General features: G+C 35.8%; 1 protein-coding gene across 1 annotated transcript; it reads right to left on the bottom strand.

The window, feature by feature from the left end:
- Positions 1-299: 299 nt before the first annotated feature.
- Positions 300-25,854, bottom strand: LOC137284490 (sex muscle abnormal protein 5-like). Its single transcript, XM_067816314.1, has 5 exons — positions 25,752-25,854; positions 15,508-15,602; positions 8,790-8,918; positions 7,880-8,066; positions 300-2,348 (listed from the first exon to the last, which is right to left on the bottom strand). Exons 1-5 carry the CDS (start codon positions 25,827-25,829, stop codon positions 2,181-2,183), a joined length of 657 nt encoding a protein of 218 aa, XP_067672415.1. The 5' UTR covers positions 25,830-25,854; the 3' UTR covers positions 300-2,180.
- Between the last annotated feature and the right edge of the window lie 86 nt (positions 25,855-25,940).

Raw genomic sequence — 25,940 nt, 5'->3', positions numbered from 1 at the left:
GGTTCTTACTGAATTCAAGAGTGAGTGAGTTTAGTTTTACGCCACTTCTAGCAATATTCAAGCAATATCACTGTTGGGGGCACACGAGAAATGAGTTTCACACATTGTGCGGATGTGGGGAATTGCACCCAGGTCTTTGGCGTGACAAGCAAATGCTTTAGTTACTAGGCTTCTCTACTGCCCCATGAATTCATGAACTGAATGAGGCTAATTTGACTTTCTGGAGTTACCTCAAGACCTCAATATATACTTTGACAATGCCTAAATATACTGAACAGCAAAGGAAACACAACTCTGTCTTTTTGTCAAGTTTTTAAATAGAATAAACAAACATAAATGCTTACTTTTATGCGATTTCATTTTTTTTTAAAATTGCATTTCTTTTTCTGTTCAGTATACACTGTACGTAAATACAGCAATGAGTCATTCATAAGAGTCAGGGTTGTTTGTTTTCACATGTGAAAGGTGAAAATAGTGTCAATTTCCACAGGAATTGATGCAGGCTTTCATTAAGGCTTGACATCATCAAACATTGGCAACATTTCACAGAAATGCATCCTTGAGCAGAGATTAGGAATGTACATGCGATAAAGAGCTAAATATATGGTATTCCTAACAATTATCAGAGATTTCAGAGCCATCATTTACTGTTTGTTCTATTTCTTCACATGAAAACATTTAGTCTATGAAATGATTCTACAGTTACCAATTGCTTACTGTCCAACTTCTAACCAACACTATTGAGTGAGTGAATTAAGTTTAAAGCCTTTTCAACATCATTTTATGTCATCTTTAAGTCAGTACACCAGTGTTAGTGCAGGTGTCAGGTGTTAATCCCTCAGATGAAGCCTAGAAGCAAACATATGGATAATTTAGATGAACCGAGATTCAAATCTGAGCCAAGGAACCACAACACTGCACAGCAAATTGTGGCACCTAAACTTCTGAGCCACATGTGTCCACTAATGATATAAAGAGACAGAGCTCAACTTCCTGTCTGATTACATCTGACCCTAATTCTGATCTTCAGGGATACTGAACTTTTCACTTTCATATGCTTTTTATACACTAACAAAGTGACTAAAGATAAATCATTCTTTTGATGGCCCCATTAAAGTGTGATCTTGTTTGTCCAGAAACCCAAGCCAACATTATCAGTCCTATATGGACCAACACTTTAGAATACAGAGGACATTCTCCCATGGATATCCAGATTAAATCTGGCCTCACAAACCCATAATGACTAACAGGATGGTCTCCCATAGAGATCCAGATTAAAATTGATGATCAAGAACAACTTAACAGGACAGGATGGTCAGGCACAAGAATATCAATGTTATCATATTCTAACTGTGTGAGTAGATCGATGCTCATGATATTAATCACTGGACATTCTGTGACAGACTCAGTTGTTCACAGATCACCATGAATTAGTTGCTGAGATACAATGACATGTGTCAACTAAGTCAGCAAGTATGACCACTCTATCCAGTTAGTTGCCTCTTATGACAAGTGTTTCACTTTTCATCCTCTGTAATTGTAAAATAACAACTCAACATCAACAAGCAACACATAAGTCATTTTCCAGCACAGATCTTGTAAAAATATGCCACTCATGGACAATTCATAATTAACGGGTGGTGGCAATGACTTTAAGGGGGTGTCACCAATACAAAGTTTTGGATATTTGCAACATTACAGATTAAATGAGTGAGTATGGTTTTATGCAGTTTTTAGCTATATTCCAGCAATATCATCGCAGGAGACACCAGAAATGTTCTAGACAAGGACCTCTTCACAAAAAATATGAAAATATGCTGCTTATTTGCATTTACAGTAGCTAAGCTGCAACCTGATCAAATGAGCTAAATAACCACTGAGAAACAACAAATGCAGATTCCTGTATGTATTTTGAAACTGAATAATAAATATTCTGAATAAAAAAGGGGCTACGGTTACGTTTTCTGCAAAGAACATAAAATTAAATCAATGTAAGCTTCATAGAAAACAATAAAAAAGAGATACTAAAATGAGAAAACTTAAACTAAACCCTTTAGTAGGTTTGGATTTACTGGTGACCATCTTTCACAAATACATTTATGCAATTGAATGTTTGGGTTTCCTGACACAACAGATACCAAGAGCTGTTGCCCACAATAGAAGTCTTTTAACAGAGTCTATCACAGCTCTTTCACGTAGTTGACTGGCACCAGTCCCTCTCTGCCTTTGAGTTCACCACGCCACCAGTTGTCGTCCACTTTCTCCAGTATATTCAGAATATCCCCTCTGCTGAAACTGAGCTCATCGTCATCGCTTGGATCAAAGTTGTATGCAGCACGACACTTGCACTGGAAATGTGAAACATATTATTAAGGCCTTTCAAACGAGAGTCATCAGAAGATGACATAAGCCCCTGGCCCCCACATATTTGAAAGGACAAATCATCTGACAGTTACTTGATGATTTTTTAGACTAAGTATGAATCGTTTCCATGGAAATCATGCTAAATATAAATGCAATATATTTGAAACAGCAAAAGGCACTACTTTAAGATCTGTCTCATATATATGCCAAGATCTGTTGAAAGACATCATTTTGAGACATAATTGTCATAATTGTTGCCATGGAAACTGGGAAAATGATAAATCAAAAAGACCTGTAAATAGCAAAAGGTACCATGTTGGGGTTTCAAAACATATCTGCCAAGTTTTGCTGACAAATATTAGGAAGTTTGAGTTGTGCTCTGGAAACAAAATACACCTCTCACTTTTGAGACAAAGTCCAAAACTTTTCCATGGAAACCGAGAAAATAATAAATCACAAAAACCTGTAAATAGCAAAAGGCACCACTTTAGGTTCTGACTGATATATCTACCAAGTTTTGCAGAAAAAAAATGAACGGTTTTTGAGTTCGCTCCATTTTGAAACTAAGTCTGAATCATTTCCATGGAAACCGAGAAAATAATAAATCACAAAAATCTGTAAATAGCAAAAGGCAGCACTTTGGAATCTGCCACATATATCTACTAAGCTTTGCTGACAGATATTAAAAAGTTTTTGAAACGAAACACACCTCTCACTTTTGACACTATGTCTGAAACATTTCCATGAAAACAAAAAAAACAAACCCAAAAAACGAAATCACAAAAACCTGTAAATAGCAAAAGGTACCATTTTAGGGTCTGCCACACATATCTACCAGGTTTTGCAGAAAAATATTGAACGCTTATTGAGTTCTGCTCCGGAAATGAAGGCCATCCCTCCATTTTGAGTCCGATATGTTTCCATTGAAACCAAGAAAATAATAAATCACAAAAATCTGTAAATAGCAAAGGCACCACTATAGGTTCTGACTGATATATCTACCAAGTTTTGCAGAAAAATATTGAACGGTTCTTGAGAAACGAAGCCCACCCCACCATTCGACTAACACCAAAACGTTTCATGGAAAAACAAAAAAAAATAATAATGCGGAAAATCAGTATATAGCAAAGGGCACAACTATAGGTTCAGATTATTATATCTATCAAGTTTGATCTAAAAATATTGAACATTTTTTGAGTTATGTTCCGGAAACAAAATGACTACAGATGGATGGACGGATGGACTGACAGACGAAGTGTTGACTATATCCCCCCGCATTATATACCAGGGGGATAAAACACATTTTTCATTGTTGGAGTGTTTTATACTTGTTTTAGCAATATACCAGCAATATCAATGTGTCGTGTCAGAAATGGGGTTCACACATTGTGCCCATATGGTAAATAATACCCGGGTCTTCGTTGTGATGAGCAAATACTTCAACCACTAATTTAACCCCTCTAATTTGATGGCAGGCTATGCTGTTTCCCAAAGAGGTTTCTTGGAAAAGATGCCTTATAAGTCCAGAAAAGTTAGGGTAACAACAGTTTCTTGAAGCAAATTAATAAGTATTTACATATCTTACATTTGCCTTATTACATTCACATGGCTACATTTGTAAACAGACAATCTTCTTTCCTTGAAAACATTATAAATAGTTCTAAATATGCACCATATAGAGGTTGTCAAAATGTAATTTTTTGAGTAAAATTGATATTTTATACCTATCCTGACTCATGCTTATTATGCTTGTTTCCTTCTATGCAGAAGACAAAGGGACATATGAATCCCTTCAAAGTGGATGTAAAACTACACTCTCTCAAAAAAAGAAGATATATAGGATCCACAACATCAACAGTGTACATTTTTTGTTATCCTGACTCATGCTTATTATGCTTATCTCCTTCTTCTATGCGAATGACAGTGGAGCACTTGGATCCCTCGTAGTTCCCATTGAAGAGGGTGTAAAATTACACTCACCCATGAGTTGCCTCCCTTGCATACTTTCTGCCAAAACAGTCACATGACCTGTAAATATGCACGATGCTTGGACCTGCTGTGACATCCGAAGTGCCTTCTAGTGGGGAGGCTGGGAGGGTTTGACATCATGAGTCAGGACAAAACTCATCGAAAACAGCCAAAACTAATGGATCACCAAAGACAGTGAAAACTCACATATTAAATTATCAATTCCAGCCATACTGACAGCACCTATGTTGGGGTAGATTCAATTGGCACCATATTCCACGGCTCTAAAATCTTGCAACATCTACATATCATTTCCTTGACAGTAAGCAGGCATTTTCTGCAAAATTGGATATCACTTGTCGGTCACAAAGGGCCTTGAAATTCAAATTAAAATATACTGTAAGATGTTGTTTGTTAACTTATAACAGAACTTGTTTCGGTTCCAACTCTGACTTCAACAATAAACTTCTGGTAAGATACCATTCTGTTTACACCAAGCTAGTAGCTGTCGGGACGCTCCAATCAGCTGAATATTCATGTAGACATGGATAGGTGAGGTAATACCAAAAGGGTACATGCTTCATCTGTAATGAAAATGTTGTTACAAAACAATATGCAGTGAAGATGCATCATTCTTCCTCTTCTGACCTCTGCTTTTGAAAACATGTAGCTGCCCTTCTTTATCTGTAAATGTCCTGTCAGATGTTTCCAAGTCTGTTCAACTGTGTCTTTGTGAAACCATTCCTCGTGAATCCTTCTTTCGTGAATGCTCCATTCGCAAATGCTTTTTTCTTCTTATCTCTTCTCTTCTGATCTGTATCTGTGAGCTCTGTGGGTCTGAAGTGAGGTGGCTATATCTCGATGAGGACTCTACTGCTTGGTCTTCTTGAACGATGAGGGCTCCCACACGTAGCGTCATGGAATGTGAGGAGGACCCTGTGTAATGTTTACCCTCCATGGCGACTAAGCCTTTCACGGCGAGAATCTTTCTTGAACACGAACATTCATGGACATCTCCATCTGTAATGTAGCAGACAAGGATGTAGATCTCGCAGGAACAAGTTCATTGTAGAATTCTGCTATGCAGTCCTTTCTCTCTCAAACTGATGCTCCATCATCGCCTGCATCTCTGCTGTAGACTGCTTCATTAAGGCCCAGAGTTGACTGATGCACTGCAGATGAAGTGTTCTAGTGTCCACTCTCATACCTGATGACTGCGATGTCCTGATGACAGCGGTGCTGCTGTGGCTTCATGTGTGACTTCCTGTAACTGTGACAAAGCTACGCTGATGTTGACTCTGGGACTTGACAATTGCTGACGTTGTTCCTGCGGATTCAAGTGTGACTTCCTGCAATCGCGATGAAGATATGCTGATATTGACTCCGGAACCTGACATCTGCATTACAGGAGGCTGAAAACCCCTGAAAATCTGTCATGGTTGCCAGAGATGCTGATTTCATCATGAAGGTGTGCTGCATCGACTTACTGGTAACTGGAACTTCAGGTTGCAAAATGTCTGCTTCTGCAAGAGGCATGTTGTCTTGCCAAATTAAAGTCTGTTCACTTTAACTGAAACGACTTCTACATGGTCGACTTCTTCATCTGCGATCCCAACTTTGTAATGACTTGCTAAGTCATGAAAATGGATAGAGGCCTGCCCCTGCAGCATATTCGGCAATTCACAAGAAGAATTTGAGCAATAGGTAACAACACATGGTTATCCAGAATAGATACAGGTTTGATGTTGTGGATCCTTTGTATCTTCTCGGTTTTAATTTTGCATCACCTAATGAACACATCAGTCATTGAATGATGTAAGTAAAATGTCATTGTTGCATCCACAGCACTTGTCCCCACAAAAAGACTGACAAATGAAGCTCAAAACCTATTTGTATTTATCTAGAATCTATCATTATGAACAAAAAACACCCATATGTTCACCCAAAACCCAATTCAAATTGGAGAATAAAATTCTCTAACTTTTAAGACTGAATAGAACTGAGAGAGTATACAAGAACACTGTTTATATCACAGGATTACTTCAGACAGCACTTTTCGTAATATTACAAAAGCTCTTATAATGCTTTGGTGAAAGACACAGGCCTGAGAATAATGGCCCAAAATGTAGTGACAAGTGTACTAAAACAACAAAACAGCACCAGGGTACCACAGCCATCATATAGTACTTGTCCCACTCCCTACATTATACAGCAGAAATGTAAGCAAGTTGCAGAACACATTACTAACAGGCCACCATGCCATTTTAGTAACACTAGGGCTGGGATGATTGCACAGATGCATCATGATACTTTTAAGTTTGATATAGCTATCGTGTCATCACCTAGAGCATCAATACAAAATGATACACAACATCTTTTTCCAAACAATATTATGTTAAAAAATATGCAAGTTTAACTGTTTGACTACAGCTCACGTTAATCTAGCACTCTGTTTGGTAATATTCAGCCATTCCCACTCAGTATAAGACAACCGTCCTTTTGATTGTATGAACCCTCATTTGTAACCAATCAAAATTGCGTATACTTCATTACGGTGTTCGTCTCGCCAAAATGGCAACCTCTCCACTCATGGCTCAAGCGAAGTCGGAAATTGTAGACCCTCCTGCAACTTATAAGTCGCGTGCGTGGAAATATTTTGGTTTTAAAGGGAATCGAAAACCTGGGGGTGTACTTCATTCTGTGAAGAATACTGTTATATGCAGGGAATGTTACGCTGAACTTCGGCACACAGGTAACACAACCAATATGACTTTTCACCTTCAACGCCATCATAATGTTGATTTGAGTGCACCTACTTCAAACATGAGTAGCGTAACAAATGTTTCCAGGTCGGAAGAAAATCAGCCAGGCCCAGGTCATACTCAACCAAATCTCACTGATTTCATTACCAAAAATCTTGAAATAAGTTATCAGTACATGCACAAACTATCACAAAACACACAGGCATAATCATGTACTAAGACTGCTAGAGCAAATGGATCCCAGGTACAAGATTCCTTCAAGGAAATACTCTGCAGAACAGATTAAACCATCATTTTATAAAGAAGTGAAGGAGGACGTTCAGTAACAAATAAATGATGCTGTTTCAGTTGCTCTTATCACTGATGGCTGGACATCTAGTGATGCCAAGTCATACATAACCACAACAGCCCACTTTATTTCACATGAATGGAAGCTCAAAAGCAAAGTCTTGGAAATTGTACATGTGCCAGGGTCTCATACTGGGCAAAAACTGGGGTCAGGTCTGTGTGAAACAGCGTCAAACTGGAACACCATTTGAGACCAAAGCATAAACTGTGTTGTGATTGACAATGCCAGCAATATGAAAGTTGCTGTAAGTGTTAGTGGTCTGAAACCACATCTGGGTATATGTATCGTGATGTGTATCACATCCCAGGTAAAATATCGTGATACATATCGTATTGCGACATTGTGCATCGTCCCAGCCCTATGTAACACTCATTACACTATACATGAGGATCGTCAGGAAGCACCCAAATACATCACCCAAAGTAGTTGTACTCACCACAACCCCTCCTTGTGCGGATGTCATGTCACAAAGCAGGATCTTTGGTTGAGTATCAAGTCTTGAAACAGACTTATTTCGATGGTGTGCAACAAGCTGATTTATCGAGTCAAACTTCATGTTCCACAGATGGTATTTTCCTGACTGATCCTGTAGGATCTTGAAATGTTGAACACCACTTCCATATCTGAAAATGATTAAATGAAATTTTGAACAAAAAACATTCACAAAGACATCATAATAGCAAAACAAGGATTTATGAAGGGTTGTACTTCACTGTAATTCCCACAAAAAGATCAAAGCTTTTGCTATAAAGGGACAAAACTCTTAACATCTTAAACCCACGAGTCTCATTTCACCTCTGAATCCCTACGCTTATTGTTTGTTTGTTTAATGCAATCAAGATTTCAGCTATATGATGCCTATCTGTAACTAATCTTGTCTGGTCCTCACAATCCAGTGATTGACATCACGAGGATTAATCTCAGCAAAATTTGATATGATACCATGCATCATACATGTTACAAAGCCCGACCCCCTGATCCTGTTAGTGTTTAGCAGGGTTTGCTCAAGATCAATTCATCTTCACAGGTTGAGACACTCTCCCTAACTTGGATCTTGATAACGCTGCTACCTTAATTTACCATTACGAAAATGTCGGGGATATTGGATTTACAAGATTGATAAAATGCAGATGATGAAGCCAATGTGGAAAACAGATGACGAAGAGAAATTAAGTCAAATGTGACAATGTATTCCACTCTTTGGAAATGTTTCCTCTGGACATATATTACTTTTTCTCAAATGCATTGGTATTGGCTATTGGTAAGCTGGCAATATGGAGTATCCCCTACTTTATTTTTAATGGTATATATCAGATATATTCCAACACATTGTAATTGAAACTTACTTGACAGAAAGTGAGTGTCCATTGTCATCTGATTCACTTTTGCGGACAAGAAAGGCTCCATCAGGTTGAAAACCACCACCTAACAGCATCTCCTCTGCGGCTGAACGGAGAATCTTGCCCTTGTACCATCTGAAGTAACAGTTCACACACTCAACACAGTTTAGTGGATACTAAAGTGAGTGGATTTGTTTTACACCACTGTTAGCAATATTCCAGCACTATAATGACAGGGAGACACCAGCAACAGGCTTCACACATTGTATCCATATGGGGAATTGAGCACAGGCCTTCAACGTGACAAGCTAACGCTTTATTCCCTAGGCTACCACACATCCCCCAGTGGGCACGAATCAATTCTACAGGGGGCTGTGGGTTTGTCTAATGGATAAAGATCACATATACTCAAGGGGGGTACAAATACATATATCACTTATTGACATCGATATAAATGAAACACTGGTTTTAAAACTACTAATTTCGACATATAATTACCATGAATTGACCTTTTTGACAACAATGCACATTCCTCTCCTGCTAACAAAATTTTGACCAATCATAGGGGCCGATCTCTGTAACATAATATGAGGTATACCTATATGGGTTGCTGTGATATTCATCTACATTTCAGGGGGTAGATTATCTTGTTTATAGGTTTGTCTAAACCTGCAAATTTGACAATTGTTTTGAAAAATGAAAGCTTTATGTTTTCACAATCTACTGCCATTGACTTTGGTCACCTGCTTTACTTATTTTCCGAGATACAACTTGTCGCTTATCGTTATAATGGATACAAATCATTCTGTTGTGGTGTCATACAAAATCTATCCGGTCATTATTCATCAAGCATTGTCACAAAGGCGACATAATCCCCTGCCACAAATTATCAAATTCAACTTAAAAAGTAATGAAAATGAAGGTAGTAGTTTAAGATGAAGTTGAATGCACCTTCCAAAGATGAAGTGTGATGATGAATAAGAAAATCCAGAGAGCAGTTCTTGAGATATCATGTTGACAAGCTTAACATGCAGGCGAACATGCTGAAATCATCAAAGTCTTTCCATGACCTTGAACATCACGTGAAGGTCACCAAAATCTACTGCACCTTCCCTAGATGAAGCGTGAAGCTGAATGTGAAGAAAATCTAAAGAACTGAGTTTGTGATATATATTTATATATGATTGTTTTTATGTACATAAGAACATAATATTATCGTTGGCTGTAATTCTTGTGTTTTGAAACATATTTTCATGTGAAATTCGTCGGATATGGTTATTCAACTGAGCAGAAGTGGAGTAGCCTCCCTTATCTGACCTAGTTTTTGGACACCTCTTGTGTATTTCTCTCCTCTATGTGTTTCTCAACAGAAGACATGGTAAGTGTTACCTAGACACATTGATACAGTGGCCTTTTTTTTTTATTGTCTATTATATAGTACAGGATGGATTTGACTTGTGGTCACACTTTTTCTTTGTGTTTTATGTTTTCTAATGTCTTTTATAATCTTGTTTTCACTAAAAAATATAAAAACATCCATTTCAGTAGACAGTTGAGATATAGTAACAGTGTGCGCATTATGAATCAATATGGGTGATAAGATTAGAATAGCTTCAGCCAATTGTAGAGGCCTGGCAGAAAAGAGAAAACGAAAAGAAATAATGAACCTTTGGCGTAAAAGAAAGTTTTCAGTTATATGCCTACAAGATATTCATATAGCCAAAGAGGATGATATTACTATGAGAAATGAATGGGGTCTTCAAAGCATTATAGCACCATATAAATCAAATGCAAGAGGGGTTGCTATCCTATTTAACAATAATTTGGAAGTAAATATCCACAAATTCAAGACTGACACCAATGGAAACTATATAATAGCAGATGTAACTATAGAAGGAATAAGAATCACACTGACTAATATGTATGGTCCTAATCAAGATGCACCCGAATTTTATCATGCCTTATTTCACAATATGGACGAATTTGAAAATGAATCTCTTGTGATATGTGGAGACTGGAACTTAGTTCTTAATCCTTCCACTGACTTAGAAAATTATAAACATATTAATAATCCAAAAGCAAGAAAGGTATTGTTAGATAATATAGAAAAGTATGATTTGATAGACATTTGGAGGGAGAGAAATTACGATGTTAAAAAGTACACATGGTGGAAAAAAACCCCGAAACAACAGTCCAGACTTGATTTCTTTTTAGTTTCACAAGATTTAGCAAACATGACAAGTGACTGTTCCATACTTCCAGGATATAAATCTGATCATTCGGCAATTACTATGTCCTTTTCCAGTGAACTTCATAAGGAACGGGGTGGTGGATACTGGAAATTAAATACATCATTACTATATAATCAAGATTATGTAAATATGGTCAAGGACATGCTTCTTGAAACAAAATTAGAATACTGTAACTGCACTGAGGATGAACTAGGTCATACTGAGGACTCAAAATTACAACTTAAAATAAGTGACACATTGTTTTTAGAAACATTTTTGATGAAAGTGAGGGGGAAAACAATATCATTCTCTTCCTACCTAAAAAAAATCAAGACTGAAAAAATGAAAAATTTAGAAAAAACAGTCTCTGCAATGGAAGAAGAAATCAGAGAAAATTTCCAAACAGTGTGTGAAACTAAACTTGCTGAACTATCCAAATGTAAACTAGAATTTGAAAAATTAAAAGAAGCTGAAATAAGAGGTATACAAATAAGAAATAGAATTCAGTGGTACGAGGAAGGAGAAAAAACAACCAAATATTTCTGTCATCTCGAAAACAGAAATTATACCAGTAAGCTTATGAATAGTGTCATTAATGATAAAGGAGAAGTAATATCAGATGGTAAGGCTATTTTATATGAGCAGAGAAAATTTTATGAAAATTTATATGCATCAGGTGGTACAATAGCAAGTAAATATATTGAGATATTCAATGATATTATTACACCAAAACTAACAACTGTTGAAGCTGAAACTCTTGAGGGTGACATTACAATAGATGAGATAACACAAGCTGTTAAATCAATGAAAAATAACAAAAGCCCAGGAATAGATGGTTTCCCAATAGAATTCTTTAAATTTTTCTGGAAAGATCTCCATATTTGGGTTTGTAGATATATATCAGAAACATTCAGGCAAAATATGTTAAGTCCAACAATCAAAAGAGGCGTCATCACATGCATTCCAAAAGCTAACAAAAATAGACAGTTGTTAAAAAACTGGCGCCCAATTTCCCTTCTAAATTCTGTGTATAAAATACTCAGTACATGTATAGCCAATAGAATTAAAAAAACTTTGAATACACTAATTCATGAAACTCAGACAGGGTTTATCCCTGGAAGATGTATTAGTGAGAACATTAGACTGGTATATGATATTATGTTTGAAGCAAAATTACAGGGTAAAAAGGGACTGTTGTTACTTATTGACTTTGAAAAAGCTTTCGACACTGTCTCTAAAGAATTTATAATTCTAACAATAGGAAAATTTGGCTTTGGACCTAATATGGAAAAATGGATCAAAATATTAATCAATGATCCTACATCTTGTGTTATACAAAATGGTCATCTATCTCAGTTTTTTCACAATGAAAGGGGCTGTAGACAAGGCGACCCGGTCTCTCCCTACATATTCCTTTTAGTGGCAGAAATTTTAGGAACAATGATCCGTAACAACAGTGCAATAAAAGGAATGACGTTGAATAATACTGAACATAAAATTGGACAATATGCAGATGATACTGAATTATTTCTTGATGGATGTGAAGAAAGCTTAAGCATAGCAATTGACACCCTAAATAATTTCTACAAAATGTCTGGTTTAAGAATAAACGTAGAGAAGACTAAAGCAATATGGATAGGCTCAATGGCAGGTAGTAACGTGATGTTATGTCAGGATCTTAAGCTTGATTGGCACAGTGGGGATTTTGATGTACTAGGAATAAAGCTTAATCCTAAGTTGAATAACCTTTGGGTAATTAATACAAGAAAAAGACTAGAAATTATTAATAGAACTCTTGGGAATTGGAGAAAAAGAAATTTGACATTAATAGGGAAAATAACGGTTATTAAAACTTTAGCACTGTCATCATTAGTGCATATATTCACTTCACTCCCAAATCCTCCAAAGGAATTCATTGATAAATTAAACAATATATTTTATAAATTCATCTGGAATGATAAGCGCGATAAGATAAAGCGAGCAACACTTATTAGAAAATATGAAGAAGGGGGACTAAGAATGGTTAATGTAGAGGTATTCATTAACTCATTAAAACTGTCAGTATTAAATAAATATCTCCAAAATAAAAACACTAGCCCTAGTACCTTTCCATTCAAGGATATATTTCTGCTTGGAGCCCACATTGAAAATTATGTGAAAATAATTAATCCCTATTGGAAAGATGTGTTGGCAGCATGGGGAATATTTTATAGAACACATAAAACTGATTTTACAGATATTAATCAAATCTTATCTGAACCCCTTTGGTTCAACCATCAATTCCAAAATAGTAATTTTATTATAAGACATTGGTATTTTAAGGGTATTCACTCTATAAGAGACTTGTGTAATGATCAAGGTATTTTGTCATTTAATGAACTTAAGAAAACTTACAAAATCAAAGGCACAGTTCTTGATTACTACCAGGTTCTTTCAAATATACCAAGAAAATGGAAAGATACTATTAGAAATAATCTATTGATTGTTCATAATCACTATCTCAGCACACCACTGATATGTTTACTTTCAGCACCAAAGAGGTCAAGATATTTCTATGATAAGCTTATAAGTACTGAAACTTTCCCTTCTACATGTGAAAAATGGCAACAACTCTTTGACACTGTAATCCCATGGGAATATATTTTTAAAGATTATAGAAGATGCACAAAAGATACTAAATTGATTGACTTTCAATTTAAATTTATTCATAATATTATATACACAAAAAAAGAATTACTGAAAATGAAATTAGTTGATGATGAACTTTGCTCTTTTTGTAACTTAGTGTCTGAAAATTTGATACATATTTATTGGGAATGTGAATGTGTGAAAACATTCTGGTTGAAACTGAAAGAATATATTGACAATAAGACAACAGAAACATTTACCCTGACAAAATATACAGTCTTAATTGGTGGAAATAATACTGACTTAATGAACCATATACTTCTTGCTGGTAAAAAATACATTCATGTATCAAGTATTAAAAACACCAAGTTATCACTGGATGCATTTCTAAAAATACTGGGTGATATTTTCAAAACTGAAAAGTTTATTGCTAATAAGAATAATAAAATGTTACCATTTGACAGAAAATGGTCACCACTGCTGCCATATATCCAGTATGTATAAGTTTTATCCATATGAACTTTTGTCTTATTGTGTACTTGTGCTGTTGCATCATTTATTTGTGTAACTGTCTACTGAGTTGAATGGATAATATAAAAAAAAAAAAAAAAAAAAAAATCTAAAGAACTGTTCTTGAGGTATCTTGTTGACAAGCTTAACATGCAGGTGAACATGCTGAAATCATCAAAGTCTCTCCATGACCTTGAACATTAAGTGAAGGTCACCAAAATCTACTGCACCTTCCCTAGATGAAGCGTGAAGCTGAATGTGAAGAAAATCTAAAGAACTGTTCTTGAGGTATCTTGTTGACAAGCTTAACATGCAGCTTATTATGAACCTAGGTACCAAATATGAAAAGAATCTAGACAGTGGTTCTTAAGATATTCCAGTTAGTATGTACATATGGATGGAAGGATGGTAGGACAGAGCCTTATGCTATATCCCCTGCTTCGCGCTAAATGCTTGGAAGGGGATAAAAGCATATTTAACTACGAGTAGGAAACATTTAACTACAAGTGATCTTTTAACTTGATGAAAACAAACCATATTCTATCTGATTCTCAAACTGAGTTTAGACCATGACGCCATGATTTTAAAAAATGGCAGCACCCTGTTGCAAAGATCCATCAGTCTGAGAATAAATGCTGTTTACAAAATCTAAACAACTTTCTACTGGTAGCAAAATATGTATTTGATTGATAGACAATAGCATTTTGAATGACATTGCTTATAACATGACACTGAAAATTCTCGCTTTGCACTCACAAACAACATATTTAGCACGAACTGAGTGGTCCCGTAGAAATCTGTGCATGGGGACACCATCATCCGACACCTGGGAGCATTTGATGGCAACGTAACGATTCTGCATGTCTTTCTTGACTTCAAGAAATCAACAAAATGACAAGCTTGTAACACATTTCATATACAACTAACTGCAAATTCTTCTTCATGTGATGTCACTGAGGGCTCTGGTAACAGAGTTACGTAACCTGTCTGTGGTTTCGTTGGTGGGCGAGTGGAAAAGAGGCAGTTTTTTGGCAACTTTTAATCACTTGGTATTAATTAACTTCACGTTTTTTAAGAAAAAAAGTGTTCCGCTTAAGACTAAACACAAGTCTTTCATACGCAATGGTTAAAAGAGTTTAAAAAAATGTGAGCTTATTCGTTCTTTAAAGCATTTGCTTTTCACACCAAACACCCAAGTTCGATTTCCCACATGGGTACAATGTGTGAAGCCCATTTCAGGTGCACCCTATATTGCTATAACAATCCTAAAAGTAAAAGTCGCATAAAAATCATACTCACTTATCAATTCAAAACATACGTTATTTGATAAATATATGACATGGTTTTGTACTTACGCTGGCTTATCGAAGTGTATGTAGTTTGAAGGAATGTAGCCTTGCTGCCCCTCTAACTCGGCCTTGTACCACTGAGAGTCGTCTGTGTTGAGAATCTGAAACACAAGTACAACAATGCTGAGTAGTCTTCAAAACATGCATCTTCCACTGACATGGGAGTAGTGACTATAAAATTGATTTTGCACTCTTGCTAAACTACGTAAGGACAATGGCATTATAATGTGCCTGGACTTATGAGTCTTGGCATAGTGCAATAAAATCCTGATCTGAAATCAACATGCTGTTCCTAGACAACATGGCCACAGCCATTCTGATTTCTATCATATAGTAGGGTATAGCATACAGTTAGTTCATGATAAGTTGGGGGTTGTGGAAGGGTGGTGATTAGGGTGGTGTTGGTGTTTTTTATTTTATGACATATTATACTTTTTTATTTTTCATTTTGTATGTGTTATCTTTTTAAGAACTAGTTTATGTGAATTGGATCTCAACAATGTTGGTCTAATTGCATTAATTAAAAGCATTTAAGGTCAGGGATCTTGGATAAGGGTAGATTTAGAATTCTGAAACATGAAATTATGAAATCCATTTCAAATGATACATATTCTTAATGTTAAGGCCTTCAGTCAGTGTTTGTAGGTTTCATACTGGGCAGGAAATCAGGAAAACATTGTGATGTAGACTTGTTTTCAAAGCCACTTTAAAATGCATATGATGCAATATACACTCATGTAACCTTCATTCATGGATATCACAGAAGTGCATCAGAATTTATATTTTAAATGCATGATTTCATTTCATATATGCACTGATTATTTTAATCATTCATTCAGCAAACTGAAAATGCCAGATATTCCACTCGTGAATGAAATGTTTGTTTACAGCCACTTGCAATCATCACACATTCATCACAATTTTATGTGCCCACAAAATGTGACGTCACCTTGTTTCGTGGATTACATACCTGGTTACTTTGTATCACTATGTATGGAAGCTCACTGCAGTAAGTATTGACACCAAGGAAAACAGATGACGAGAAGTGTGAAGGTTGGAGCTCCCGGTATCTTCTTTACTTGACATTTTGTAATAAGGAAAATTGGCAATGGTGGTATTAGTGATCTGGGGCTATGTATCTCAATGTTGGAAAATCATAGCAATGCAGAGATTCCAAACTTTTTTGTCAGCGAGGCGTGGCATTGTATGTACACCAAAAGTACCACTTCATGACATCAGTCAAAACTTAATTTACGAGCTGGCATAATAATTTCTGCCATCCACGAATTAAGGTTATCCATGAATTTAGGTTATGCCGCTGCATATTTGATATATGATGTGTGCAACCAGAAAGGTACAGAAAGTTCTACTGACAACACACTGTGCTGGTATAGAAAAGGTAGTTACACAAAGGGCTTTGACAGGAATATTTAAACCAGATGGAAGAGAGCTGATGACAGACAATGAAAGAGCTTGCTCTTGGTCTGTGCTACCTAATAGCACCAACAGATTAAGTTAAACCATTAATTCCCTCCTCCCTTACCTAAACCAAAACAGAATATAGTGGAACTGTACTTGTAATTAGGTCAAAAGTAAGTACACACAAAATCAAGGCCCAGTTACACAATGATATCTTATATCTTGACCCATCATGATACCTTTTATCTTAACACACATTCCTGTAGTTTACCTCTGACTGACAACAATCGTAGGCCTAGCATGGTTTTACATAGTGTTGTAGCAATGACTCGTACTATTGATGTATGGCAATTGTTGAGTCTCTGATAGCAATGAATCCATGGCAGAAATTAAAAACTATTGATACATCAAAATCACATGTGATTATTTATAGTTCAGTGATTGACTTCTGTTGATAAATATGCAGCTCAAAATACACAAAATACCAGATTTGTTCACTTTGATTTAGACTTATCCAACCCTGTTACCTCTGTTTACCTTATAAGTTCATGTTTTAACGGTTTACTTGAATTGAGTTTCTTGTCAGTTCATAAAAAGAAACTGAAACTACTTTAGATTGTGTTTATTTTGAATAAACTATACATTCATACGGGAAAATGACTTCAAATGAGACAATTCAAGGAGAAAAAAACTTTTACAAAAGTTGGTCACAGTGGACTATCACAATAGTATGTTGCAATAGACTATCACGATGGTTGTTTCCTCCTAAATAGTTACTTGTAACCCGTAGTGCTATGTGACACACAAGTGTGTCCAGTGCACACAAATTCAATTCAGTTTAATGTATTCACGGCTACAGGCCCACGTACAAATAAACATAGTGTCATACATATATACATTGGTAGCGGAAATATAACACATTTGGCATATATAGTTTACATTTGCTCTTTCATCTTTTCGTATCTAATAGAAATGGTATGTTTACAAAATTTACATAAGTTCCACACAGTTTCACTTTTACAATCAGACATAAGTGTATTTCTGAGGAATATATTGTTGTCTTATTTCATTATACAGTGGGCATTTTAAAATAACATGGAATTCACCTTCCTTTTCATTTAAGTTGCAAAGTTTACAAATCCTATCCTCTTTAGGCATATTATTTCTACGTAGTATATCTACCTGTAAATTTCTAGTGTAATTGGGCACCTCCAGTTCTTAGTAAAGCTAAGTATCGCCTCATTGCTGAAAGTTGAAAATTTGTAACATATTTGTCTGGGAACATATTGTGTTTATATAAAGAATAATTGTCGTACCTAGTACTATCGGTTAAAACTGAATGCCACTCTTGTATGGAGACATCTGTAAACCTCATCTTTATCAAATTAAAAAAAAATTGGCAATGGCCAACCTCTTGATATATCCATGCATATCCAAGACCCAGGTTGAATTGTGATTCTCTAATAAATGATACCCAGCTAACTCTTTTCTGTATATCTAAACAAAATATCATATTGTAAGCTTTTTTGGGAAGTCTATTATCTGACATGTGGAGTAGTGATAACCAATATCTAATGCATCTAGTAAACGTTTCTACATGGACTGGGAGTCTGCCACAATCACCAGTAACCATTGCATTTGGTGTATTATTTGTAACTCCCAAGAATCTTTTGCAGGCTGTTATTTGTATTCGTTCTAAAACATGAAACTCCTGGTAGCCCCACAATTCTGCGCCGTACACACAAATAGGTTTTATCTTCGTATCGAATATTTAAATATACAGCTCGTAAGATAGATTGCCTAGCTGTTTCATTGACCTCAGTAGCTCATATAGCGCAGCTTTACCCTTAATACAGACACTTTGTACAGATTTTTGCATGTTTAGATTATATGTAAACAGGACACCAAGATATTTATTCTGTGGAACTATTTTAACTAAGTCGTTTCCAAAGTACCATTTTTCATATTTTCGTAGACCACCATGTTTCCTAAACACCACAATATTAGTTTTTTTTGCAAATTAACTTGCAATTTCCATTTTATACAATAAGCATTCAAAGTATCAAGGTGTTTTTGTATACCAATGGCTGTATCTGAAAAAAGTATTATGTCTTTTTGAGATTGATATTATGAGATGTCGCATCAACAAGATTCTGAAACGTGGCCAAAGAGTCATGGTGACCCTGAAAATAAGATCAAGGTCACCAAAACTGACTGGTGTCTGCGTAATCTGCCAATGTAGGCTGAAGGTATTGGGTAGAATAGTTCATGGGATATTGCATTAACAAGAATCTTGACGCATGTACGCCTATGAATACTTAGTTCCCCGCTTCATGTTGCGACCGGGGACAATTATTAAAAAGCAGAGAGGGACCCCTATGTTTGTAACAATGTAAGTCGAGGCAAAACCCTGGTACTGAAGATTGTGTTAATTTTGGTCCCTATGATAAACATGATAAAGGTTGCCAGTAGTCAATTTTCTATTGTCTAGCCTGTGATACACAGTAGATTTCTCTTTGATATAGTCAAGTACTACTGTTTTCTATAATATTGGTTAGTATACGTAGGTCATCTGACAGATAAACATGACATAGTGTCAATTACATTCTTCCCCAGGAGTATCATTTCAACCAGCATTATGAGAAGGAAACTAATCTACTGGCAGCAGCATCATGAATCTGAACCATGTGAACAAGTTGTCTCACATACATGTACTTGGAACTGAAGAGCCTCACACCACTAAACAAAATCCACATTCCAGATAGTGTCATAGTCTACAATCTCTATACATCATGCAGTGAAACTGACAAGTACACACTCTACTTCCTCTTAATCTGTCAATTTTGAATACAATCTTAAAATACCTTAGACTGGCAACTAGTCTCTGAAATTGTACTGAAAAAAGATCATAGTGACAGAGACTAAAAACCTGTGAAAATTTAGACTTGCCACATTCTCTAGACTTGCGAGGGCTTTCTTGGATATATTTGCTTCAGGGTCTATATGAGAGACTAAAAATACCTCTGAACAAGACAATAAAAACTATGAAGATGTTAATTTTGAACAAATGACAGGGTTTTTTTTTCACCTCATGTGTTTTCCCGTGCCACATGGTTTAGTAGACATGATAAATCCAAGCCCATTCATCAATTTTCAAAGAAGTAAGGATTGTAAATGCTTGTATTAAGAACCTCAATGGTCTGTGTGATAGAGTGTTGTAACTTAAAGTTGCCATGGAACATGACTGTGTTTTTTTTTGTTTCCATATGCCACACTCAGCAATATTCAAGCTATATGGCAGCAGTCATAGTGATCTTCAGCTTCAGATTCAGCTTACTGAGTATTTCGAGCCTACAGGCCTATAGTACAAACACACTTGATACACTTAAATGCATGTGGTGATGGTGACATATCTTGCATTGAAACTATGTTTTAAAAAATTGCAACAGATTTGATAACATGAATATTTTTAGAATTTAACAGACTGGACAATAATTGTTTATCTCGTACAGGGGCTGATACAAATGATAGATACTTACTTTGGAAATCTAAATACTTGGTACACACAAATATTACATGCAATTCACTTTCAGCATTACCTGTATTACAATTTTTACAGATGGATTCATCATGCTCAGTAAAAATTCTATTGGATTTATGTAATTAGTGAATTGTAAAATCATGAAAACCTATTATTTTTGGTAAAACGCCTGTACTAATGATTAACCTTATGGATTCATAATATGAAGAATAGTGCTCTAAAAAACTTGAAATATTTATTGACATAGATCATACTTGGAAGAAAGGGTACTGAAGACATTGCTTATAAACATTGTAAAAAAACCCATTCATTTCCAGCCTCTTGAGAAATCCACGCATGAGAAAATCCAGTTGAAAAAAGTGTCTAACCTGATGCCCAAATGAGCTTACCATTATCATCTTGTAACACTATAAAAAAATAGCTTAGTCTTATGCACAAGAAAGTGCATAATGACACAGGTACATGTGACGAATGTGAGCCAGATATATTGTCAATAATGAACCCAAGTTCAAACGAGCCATTGGTGATTGAACTTCAACAGCTGAGCTACTTATGACATCACCTAATAACAGGCTTGATAATGGTCCATTGTATAATAATTCTATCCATTTTAGCAATAATGAAGATAACGTATAAATCCCATGTATTAGACACAACAATTTCAAACAAATCCTCAAAAAGTATTTTTGGCTAGCTAAATATGACACATTATTTCTATGAAATGAGCATACCACAAAGCTTGAAGTTGTTGCAAGAAGTTAAATTAGGGTAAATAAAATCACCAGTCTATTTCCCCTCTCCATTATATTTTAGCCTGTTAGGAATGAACTGATTTGTTAATACACATGTATAAACACATGTAACCATGCACAGCATCGCAATACTTTTGACAGAGAATAATATCATGAAATGTACACACCCCTTGCTATATTTAGAATTAATGTTGGAATTATTTCTTTGACAAAATACTTTAAAGACATGTAAATGCAGAAAATACATTTAGAAAAACGTTCATTGCAAATCACCATGACTTCTACCTTTAATAAAATTCTATGTAAAACCCTGCTCAGTGACAATATACTGCAACTTTCGATTTCAACTTGGCCTCAGTGACTGAGAAAATTCAGGTGAGACTTAACATGCAGGCAATGAGTTTCTGTTGTTCTGCATGTTCCTGAAACAAAGACATCAATTATTCAATACACTATAGATCATTTTCACTGTATACTTGTGACTGTGAAGATAGATTTCGTTTTCATATTGTTTCTTTCATTTATAATATCGTTTAGAATCACCTTCCATCTTGACAAAATCAGTTCTTTATAGTACACTGCATCATTATTTACAGAAATTAAACTTTTTACTAAACTTTATACACTCAACACTAATGACACAAATGTGATCAGTATACACAAATGAAGAGAATGGATGCAGAAAATATTTTCACTGAGTTTTGAAGGAAGCACAATATTATTCACTGTACTGACAACACGTCATTACATCCACCAGTACATATCATCAATGAGAGTCAGAGTTGTGAATATCTGATCATTATTGGTATGTGCAGACTAGTTGTTTACATCCCATGTATGGCAAGTGTTCTCTGCTTGGAAGCTGTTCGCCTTTAAGTTTCAATTACTGATTTCAGGCAAGTCATAAAGATAATAAGTATTATATTGCACCAGTGGAAGCTAAAGTGAGTGCATATGCCAGAATATAAATAAAATAGCCCAAAAACGTTGCAAAGAAATGTGTGACATTCTGCCTCTAAACTGTTCCAGTGATTGATAGTAAGACAGTTTTTCCACCATTGTCATTACTTGCAGTCCATTTGATAGAAAAGATGGGGACTGTGATGTACAGGTCATTATTACCCTTAAGATAAATTTGCCGAATTTTGGTTAACAGCAAAAGCAAGCAAAACCATGTGGGCAGATTTGCCAGGATGAGGAAACTGTACAGCCCATTAAATCTGTCACGTAACATACAACATGGGTTATTCAAATGACCTTGAATGTATGTGGAGGCCAAACGGCTGATCGCTTCAAAATGGGTGATGTTTTTGAATTTATCTTCCCTTCACTAATCCGCTAGGTGCACTGATCCGGACAGTCCAACCTTAAACTGACAGAGCATGTTGTATGCGTGATATGAGTCATATGTCTTACACTTAGAAACAGTAAACCAGTATAGCCTTCACCTTCACTGGGAACGTTCATGCTGGTGTATGAACCGTATGTCTTTCCCCTTTTAAGACGATCTAGCTTATGTTATGTCCTGAAATATTTACTCCGATTTTCTATGAAACACCTTGGATAGTCATGACTGCTTATATTGCTAGAATGTATCGAGAAATTGCAGTTCGAAGCGAGGTGCTGGAACCAGCTGATCGTCATGATTTGTCAGTTTGTTGACGTTTTGCAATCGGTAATTTAAGTTTGGCACTAGATGTCTCAATATCAAACATTTGAAACTGCGGTGTATTTTTATTGTATATGTACTCAAAATGCTTTAGTATTACGGTCGATGTGGCTGCATTCATGTAACTCACTGCGGCGAGGAGCTGATGGGATGCGCGAAATGAGAAACACTGAAAGTCATGTTACGTAAATTTCATCAGGTCATACAAGATGGGATTGAGATTTTTGACAACACAAATATTTAGCAGGTCGAGAGAGAAGTGAGAAATGGTCACGTAATTGTAAGATAACAGTAACGGACGAACTATGTCAATCATCTACACATAGACATTAAATTTTAAAATACGATATACATGGGCATAACTAAAATCTACTTTTTGATGTCTGTAACTGTTTGTGATGCATGAAATGTAAAATCACAGTATGGATAATTAATGCATAAAGCACTGCAAATTTCTGCTGCATTTTAATGATCCTGAATTTTGGGTATAAACTAAAATGGTTTTATTGCTACTTTTTAATAAAAGGGAATAATATTAAAATATTCATTTATTAAATATAATATTTCAGACACAGAAGCAGCAGTACTACTAGGATAAGTACATATTCAAGGTCACTTTCCAAATTCTTTAATTCAATAACTAAAAAAATACATATATTTATAATACATATATTGAATAATATGGGGTTAAATTCGAATTAGGTCATCAAAAACATATTTAATTTTAAACACATTTTCTTTGTTGATTCCTAACAAACCTACGTAACCTAAACTTTTTTATAACATTGTGTAATGAAAATCAGAAAACAAAGTTAAAGTTGGACAAAATATTGTCTGTAATGCGAAATATTTTCAATATATTGATATCAAAACTAGAAACACATGTAATTATCCTCTTGGCAGGTCAGAATTATATGTTGTTTGTTGAGACAAATCTCTGTAAATGACAGTGTTTATATTAACAACTTCAATTTGTGTTAATTTTTTGTAAGAAATGAATCAATAAATACATGTATATGAAAAGACTCACAATACTGACTGATGGATTTATTTTACAAGGGGTAAATATTTTATTGTCAACTACAATGACTAGTGTTTCTGATGCTACTGAATAACTTCTTGGATAATAGGCCTATAGCACTTTTTAAGTATGCATAAAAATATACAGTAGTGTCAGAATTTAAAACCAAAATGGATTCAGATGAGTGAGGAACAGCTGCTCAAAATGTACTTAATACAGTGGAAGCTGTCTAATTCGGACTAGACTGGAACCGACTTTTGTGTCCGAATTACGAAGAATCCGAATTGGACTGGTGAGAGTCAAGAGTTAGCTCCCTTGACCAGGAGATACACATGCATGATACTTTTACCATGCTGTAACGTGTTTTCCGGGGTAATAGCGCAAAAGATGATCATGGACATTATTGCATATCGGTATCAGTAGATTATCAAAACTGTAACTCCGTCAATAAATATCACCTCATCTTTTACAAATAATATATTGTTAGAATGCTCTGTCGTCTGGTGGTTTCCAATGCAACACACATTTCATGTCTTGTCCGTAAGCACGAGCACTAGAAGTAACGTACCATGTTTTCGTGTTACTTGCTATCTTCACTGAGTGAGTCGTGTCAGCTTGCGGGCTAGGCGGCTGACTTTGTGTGCTGGCGATTAAGTGCCTGACTCTGAGGGTGCGGGTTCGAATCCCGGATGGGACTCAACCAAACAAAGTACTAGAGTTTGTACTTTACTAAGAAAGTGAAATCCAAAATATGACATATGTTGCATTTGACATATTTGACCACTTTCTAAATGGCATCATGTAATCAATGTTTAACTACTAATAGCAACTTTGTCAGCACTTGTGCATGTGCTTCTCAAACACATAACTGTCCCTTTCTCTGCACTCCTTCCTCATAACAAATAGTGAACTGTGCCAGTATTTTAATGAGAGTTTGTTAGCACTGTTTTTTTTTTAAGGACACAAATTCTGCAATTACCTCTGAGTTGGTCTTACGTTTTGATTATGATCAGCATTTCATTGAGTATGTTATGTTTATTAGTTTTCGACTCAGATTGCAATCCATCTGTCCGCTTTTCAGCCAAGCGGACTGTAAATAAAATGAAGTAAACATAATGACAACAACAACACCTACAACAAGCTGTCATCATGACCAATGGAGTAAAATGTGTGAGTGTGATTGTGAACAGCTGATTTCTAATTCCAGCTAGTTTTATGAGACAATTAGAGATGTTATCTCAATCTATGTACCTAAATAGCTATTCCTTACATAACAGGAAATGCATTTTCACTGCAGTAATAACGATATCAAAATCTGAAATAGAGATCAATATACTGTGTTTTAATAGGCAGTCTTTCATACATTCCGATGTGTGGAGATCACTTTAACCCTGTCAGTTTGTACATGAGTGTTCACAGGAAAGCTGCATTTTTATCAAAAGTTATCTTTTCTCAAAACTCTTATCGGTTTTATAATCTCCTTGAAGATTTTAACAGAGAATGACATTTGACAGGGGGTAAGGCTACCGGCTATGTATCCTAGTACACCAAACATATTACCGAACCCATAAATGTCTCCAAGATGAAATTATGAAGTTTTAAATATTTCTGTAGCCATAGAGTCCATTCAAGAGATGACTCATTCTGCAACTGACGTATGATACCACTGTATGAAGTGGACAGTAGACGTAGTCAACTGACTCAGTCTCACTGACACTGACAGGTCCAGGAAGAGGAAGTGAATTACACGATCTATTTCAGTTACAAACAGAAATATGTCACTTTTATATGCCATGTTCTTATGTAGCTACGTGTCACGATGCATATGTGTACCGTATTGTTAAATACCTTCAGTGTGACTCCTTTCGGAAACGAAAGTTCGTCGGGTTGAGTTGCTGAGAATTCATAGGCTGCCACCGCCTCCATCTTGTTTGTTGTGACAAGAGTTGCGCTTCTTGGATAAGTGGTTCCCGTCTCCCTTTGCGCGTCCTCAATTGCGATTTGCGAGACGGGGCCCAGCTTAAAGCGTATACAGCG

The sequence above is a fragment of the Haliotis asinina genome, chromosome 5 (assembly GCF_037392515.1).
Source record: "Haliotis asinina isolate JCU_RB_2024 chromosome 5, JCU_Hal_asi_v2, whole genome shotgun sequence".
Classification (NCBI taxonomy): domain Eukaryota; kingdom Metazoa; phylum Mollusca; class Gastropoda; order Lepetellida; family Haliotidae; genus Haliotis; species Haliotis asinina.
Note: the sequence above shows the minus strand (reverse complement) of the source record. Positions and strands in the feature narration are given on the sequence as shown.

Bases quoted from the DNA above. Each gene is read 5' to 3' on its own strand.
- LOC137284490 (XM_067816314.1), bottom strand. From the start codon at position 25,829: ATGGAGGCGGTGGCAGCCTATGAATTCTCAGCAACTCAACCCGACGAA. The intron at 15,603-25,751 runs GTATTTAACAAT...CTTGTGTTTCAG, and splicing joins CGAAAGGAGTCACACTGAAG to ATTCTCAACACAGACGACTC. The intron at 2,349-7,879 runs GTGAGTACAACT...TCACATTTCCAG, and splicing joins CCGCACAAGGAGGGGTTGTG to TGCAAGTGTCGTGCTGCATA.